This window comes from Eleutherodactylus coqui, chromosome 6, assembly GCF_035609145.1.
Source record: "Eleutherodactylus coqui strain aEleCoq1 chromosome 6, aEleCoq1.hap1, whole genome shotgun sequence".
Lineage (NCBI taxonomy): Eukaryota > Metazoa > Chordata > Amphibia > Anura > Eleutherodactylidae > Eleutherodactylus > Eleutherodactylus coqui.
The window spans coordinates 152,598,414-152,604,672 of NC_089842.1; the positions used below are offsets into that span (position 1 = coordinate 152,598,414).

Here is a 6,259-nt window from a genome sequence, read left to right on the forward strand (position 1 = left end):
ATTCTCAGCTGTGTGAAACCTACATGCTGCTCAGACTTGCATGGGTAGCACTGGTCAGTCAAAGTTCACCGACCGACCGCTAGTATGCATTAGGAGTCTAAGAGGCTGGTGTGGCCATCTTTTTTTTTTTTTTTTCTTTTCTCCATGCCAGGACAGATTCTCAAGTATTTAAACTGCATTTAAGAAGCTTGCTAACTCATTTTTTTTTCTCAATAACAGGATGAGCTATCAGAAAAATGCAACTTAAAATGACCCAAGTTCTGCAATGTTTTTTTTTTTTGGAGGAAATCTCCCACGTGTGGCCCTAGTGTGCTACTTGGCTCATACATAGGCTGCAAAAATGAAGGAGCACCTTGTAGATTTTGGGTCATCATTTTTATTAGGATGTTTAGGCACTATTTGTTTTGTAGAGACCTTGAGATGCCAAGATGAAACACCAGCTCGCAAAGCATTCCAGCGGGATAGCAAGGGTTTTACCCTCACAGGTGTCTTTGTAGAATTTTAGTACGGAGCCATAAAAATAGAAAAACTACATTTTTTTCCACAGTATATAGTTTTTACTCAATTTAATTTTCAAATGGAATCTTGGGTAAAAAAAAAAAAAAAAAGCCCTGAATTTGTCATACAATTTCTCCCAAGTACATCAATACCTCACCTGCCATCATAAACTGCTGTTTAGGCACATGGCTGAGCTCGGGAGGGAAAGAGTGTCATTTGGAGCATACATTTTGCAGAGTTGGTTCTTGGGCACCATGCCACTTTTGCAGAGCTCCATAGTTACTACAGTGGTGATTGGCAAAAACTTTGTAAATTGCACCCATCAAGCAGTTGATCTAGGGCTGTGGCAAACATTAGGACCCCACAGGCATTTTTAGAAATCAATTTTCAGGAAGTGGTGTGGAATTTCACATGTGACTTGTTTTTATAATACATTGTGTTGGGCATTACAGAAGAAGCTAGCAGTTGGCTCTGATACCAGCAGTTTTAGCAGGGTGTTAACTGTATGCTGTAGACTCTCCTATCGAACAGTCACCATGCCATTATATATGTATAGTGGTTTACTTTACGTGCAGTCCTCTGGGAAACTATCATTGTGATGCAATTAGTTACTATTCCGATCTCCTCTCTGCTACCTCTGTGTCATTATGCTAGCCATGTGTTATACATTTTATTTTTTGTCTCTTTTTCCTGCAGAATTTCTACAAGTATAAAGGAATTGGAAAACTTTAAAAGACTGCTACAAGACATGTGACAAGAAAGGGAAAAGGATCCGGGAGGACAGAACTTTGCACTATTAAGGCTCCTACATGTTTGAAAATCACTCTTGGTCAAAGTCTGAGAGTTTTACATTCTCATTGTGAAAACTGGTCCTTGAAGGACCTTCTTGTGTATATTGTAAAATAAATATGCTTCAGCTTTTCTAATTAGTGTGACTTTTAGCTGCACTACTACTGAATCTCCTGAAGCAGCACTAATCATTTCTAACGTTAGGCTGGGTTTTTCTATCCTAAACTGTTATGTCCCAAATACTCTGCCCATTTCTGGCCAGTGTCCAAACCTTAACCAAGGTTTTCAACCCTTTTCTTAATGATCTATCTTAGCCGAGATTGGAGAAATTTATTTTACTGGGTTATAGATTAGGGTGTATGGCAAAGGTTTACACCCCCCAATTCTCTCTGGTCCCAAAAGTGATCACCTCTGTAGCAAACGCCATGATTTGCTAATTACTCTGCTAGAGCCCATGCAACCAACTCGCAAAATGTAGAAGTTGCCTATTAAATGTATTTTTAGATATGTTAAATAAAATCTGTTCTCCCTGTGGAGGTTTTGGGGAGAGATTTTGAAGGTGTTGTACATAGTACTGGTACTCAGGGATGACTAAAAGTTCAGATTCTTATTATACTTTACTTTCTGTGCTGGTTCTACGAAAAAAAAAAAATCAATCTGCATGAGTTTGCAGCATCCTGCTTACCCAGCACAGAATTGCATTTAAGGATGGGGTGGGGTTATGTTAGAGTAATTTTTTTGACAGAATAAGTTTTCTTTTCTACTATTGATTTATTGCAAATAAGAAAAATGCCTCAGACTCCTGTCGTCCTGCATTGCGCACTCTCAGTTCTAGTAAAATATATACACAGATCAGGCTACGGCGAGGAGCTGTATGCCGATCTTAGTAATTTCTCACCTCAGTGCTGCATTCACATCTACACTGCTCAGTAATGCTGTATAATGTTCTCCATGCTGCTACAATACAGTGTGCATGTAGAAACAGAATCTCTTGTGTGCGCTGTGTATGGCTAGCCAGGCTTTGGCTGCTCTGGAACTGAGATCAGGAGTGTTATTCCTCACATACAATAACAAGTTAAACGTTTGGAGAGCTTTTCCTTATATATTCTACATTGTAGATTAAAACTGAAGACCTGAAACCTATAGAAGGAACAAAAGTAGTAAACAATAGGTGAAAACAGAATGTCTCCTTTTGGTTTGACAGTTTAGCATAATCTGGGCATTTTCTGGTCACTGAGAGACGTGCCTCCCATGGAAATACACATATTACTAACAATGGGGTGAATGTGTGTGGCACGCAACTCACATTATTTTCTGATCCATGTGAATGCAGCTTTACTGCCCTGGAAAGCACAAGAGGAGCTACACGGATTACAGCTGGCACTTGGACGTTTCAGTTCAGTGACAGGCATGTGCCTGTAATCCACAAAGCTCCTGTGTGTGCAGGGCAGTAACACTGCTGTCTAATAGCACACTAGGTGTTTGAGACCATCAGTTGTGGTCAGGTGGGTACACAGTTCATTAAGTGCCTTACCCACATTCACCTACTATTATAATCTGCACGCAAGCAAGAACCACTCCAGTGCGTAAAGAGAAACAGTCCATTACTTTTAAGACATGAGAGTCAGTCCAGAAAATGTAGGAACTTTGATTGTTTTTATGACTGCACTTCTGGATACCTTTCAACTGCTAGGATGAAATTGGCTCTTGTGAGGACAGCCCCAGGAATATACCTGCTACAACGATGTTTAGTAGTTAACATTGACCATTTACCAACTGACAATGCCTCAAATTAGAGCAATGCTTCAGAGATCAAGTATTATAACTCTCTGTAGTAATTTGATCATACAGGCCTGGTTTTTAAATAAGCCACTACTGGAGGACCATCAGCACAAAAGAACTTCTTAACCTAAAAAAGGACGAGACATTAGGCCCATGGGAAGCTGTATTTGTTCTGATGCGTTTAAATTAGAGATTTTAGGTTCTAATGCTGTTGGTGAGACACAGAAATGCGAGTGGGTGGTTGCTACAGGTGTTCCCATGGAGGAAGAGCTGCGATTGTGCTTTGCTGGTGACACTTGATTTATTTAAAACCCAAGGCACAATTAACCAGCATGCCTACCCCAGCCTTTTGCAGTGGAAGCTCAATGTGACCATCACTTGTTTTTCAACAGGACAGTGACCACCAAGCTATGTAAAGGTTATTTGACTAAAAAGGAGAGTGATTGTACATGGCCTCCATAGTTGCCTGACTTAAATCCAATTGAGATGATTTGGATGCTTAGCACCTCTGGGAACTAAGGCTCTAGGAAAACCATTTCAGGTGCTTACCTCATGCAGCTGATTAACAGAATACCAAGACTACAAAGCTGTCAAACCAATTATTTTTATTCTGGAATGTGGCCTTCTCTTGCTTTGACACTGTTTACTACTTCTGTGTTTTTATAGTTTGTCTTTAAGATGTATATAATGTAAAAAAAAATGGAAAAGGTGTCCAAACTTTGACTGGTACTGTATATAAACTAGCTTCTAGTAAAAGTTCACCTGAAATGATAGGTAAGCTTTATGCCCCTTTAAGGCTTGGTGTGTAACCAAAACTGCCATCTAGTGCTGTATGCCTAAACTGCATGCCTGAAGTGCTCACTTAATACAGTTTCATAGATTGACCACTAGAGGGCAAGCTTATGCAGGAGAACCCTTGAGCAAATTTTACAAAAAGCTTAATTATCAAATCTGTCTGCATGCAATTTTATTTAACCACTTTTTTTTTGTCTATTTCAATGTTCTGATTCAGGGTCTTGAAGGGAAACGCTGAACATATGTATATTGTGCCATTACTGCTGTTAGACTAAGATAACTTGAACCTCTTACAACTCATATGGCTTTATATGAGTGACATAGGACTGCAGCATTCAGGAAAGTCATGCATTTGCAATACCACCCAAAGACATTTTCTGCTGTGATTAAATATAGTAGGTACTTTGATCCAATGAGCCATTATCTCTACAGTGCAGCCTCCACTCAGCATCAAGACCATTGTTAGGCCCAGACAGCATATTGGATTTGAGCACCAATTGTCTATTACCCTTGCCATTTGTACAGCTTTAACCTATAGACTTGATCCCTGTGCTACTTGTATATAGCCACAGATACAATGGGCAGTGGATTAGTTTATACGCAGACATTCCATTACCATACAAGTCCAGCTGTTGTAAAGCTACAGCTCCTGACAGTCTACTTGTAGCAGACAGGGCAAGTCCCATTGGAGGGTAGCTCTAGCAAACAAAGGCCAGTCACACAGCTGTATCATGTCTGTGGAAAGCACACAGACCCATCCTATATGGTATCTGTAAAACCAGATATTAGGACATGCAGCCAATTTACCCTCCCCCTCACACTGCCCATCTGTCTGTGTGACAAGTCAACCATTCAAGTAACCTTAGACCATCATGGATCCATATACAGTGCACAGACCCTGGGACTATAGCCATATAAATGGGGCCTTTCGTCCATTAAAAAAGTTCCTTATACCAGCTAATAAGGCTGCTGCCTTTACTTTTCTGAAAAAGCTGAGAAATTAGATCTGGATTCTCTTCTCCCTAATGTGCATATTACAAAGAATTGGCCATTTTGAGTAAGCCCAGAGCAGACCAAATGGTGTAGTATATTATACATTAGTGTTTTCTTATAAAGCAGGCGTAGTCCAGGCAAACACACTGCTACCCCTCACCCAGGGACCAAGGAGGTGGCGCAGGATGGAAGTTTGTCAGTTTTGCTAGGAGTACTTCTTTAGCACCTCACAGTAGAAATGTCCCCATAAGGAATGATATATTTGGTCTGCCTTAAGGGGGTGGGGAGAATCCATTCTAATAACAGCCACAGATTACTGTCCATGGGCTCCAGCTCAGTATGGTGCAGAGTATCTGCAATCCCAGGTATCACAACCACCTCACTGCATCATGTTCTGCTTACAGCCCCGTAACAGAACAGTCAGCACCATTTCATTCTTGTATGTGATGTTTGTATTTATTAACCCCTTCCCTGTACAGAACTGTTACAATGTTGGCACATTGAAATAAACTCAAGTCTTGTATCTAGTTACATTGCATTTTGTATATTCTGCTACACATGTTTTGTCACCTTGTTCTTCTGTATGGTGGTGATCAGAACTGGTCACATCTGACCTTACCCAGTTATTAGTACTGACCTATGGTATATTCTTTAGACTTCAGCCTCATTCAGACAGCTGTATTTGTACCCTAAAAACCAGGAATAGGTCTAACAAAAGGTACAAATCTTCCCATTATACTTTCTCTACATGTTCCACCCCTGGTTTTAGCTTAAATATTGCCACAAATACTGCTGTGTGACTGAGGCCCATTTAAACAATTATCGCTCAAAAGCCATCTTTTGAATGACAATAGTGTCTAAACAGGCTGCCATCGTGCACTATTCTCATTGCTAACTTAGTAAGCTAAAAAAACGATTAGCCTCATTAGCAACACATGCTGAGTTCTTAGTGAGATACCACTGGTGTACCACTCAGAGCTCTCAGCTGGGTACCAGCTGAGAGCTCTGAGAACAAAGACAGCGCTCTTCTGCATACAGCAGGAGTCTTCATTTACACACTAAGTTTATGGAAAGTGATCACTCAAACCGCTGTTTGAGCGATCTGTGTGAATGGGCCTTACCGCCGGGTTCAAATTACAGCCTGTCCAGATAAAAATCCAGATGGAGATTCCATCGTACAAAGTTGAGACCAATTCTGTGAGCAGGCTTCTGTTCATTTGCTAGAGAAGACAGGTAACTATGCCAAGTGTCCATCAGATGCTGGAAACCTGCTTGACCTGAGAACGTATGTTTCGTTTTGAGGAATAAAGCCCAACCAAGCTGTCTGGATGCCAGTCAACACTCCAGGCATAATGCCTAGATGGACCCTGAAACAACCCAGCCTTACCTGCCATTCCCTCAC

At 40.8% G+C, this 6,259-nt stretch overlaps 1 protein-coding gene across 1 annotated transcript in view; it reads left to right on the plus strand.

Annotated features, from left to right (window-relative positions):
- The window catches only part of ERO1A (endoplasmic reticulum oxidoreductase 1 alpha), a 51,555-nt gene extending 46,171 nt beyond the window's left edge, over nt 1-5,384 (plus strand). The window contains exon 16 of the mRNA XM_066608010.1: nt 1,195-5,384. Within this exon, the coding sequence (XP_066464107.1) occupies nt 1,195-1,252 (58 nt within the window). The 3' untranslated portion in view covers nt 1,253-5,384. The remainder of the gene's footprint in view (nt 1-1,194) is intronic.
- The last annotated feature ends 875 nt before the right edge of the window (nt 5,385-6,259 follow it).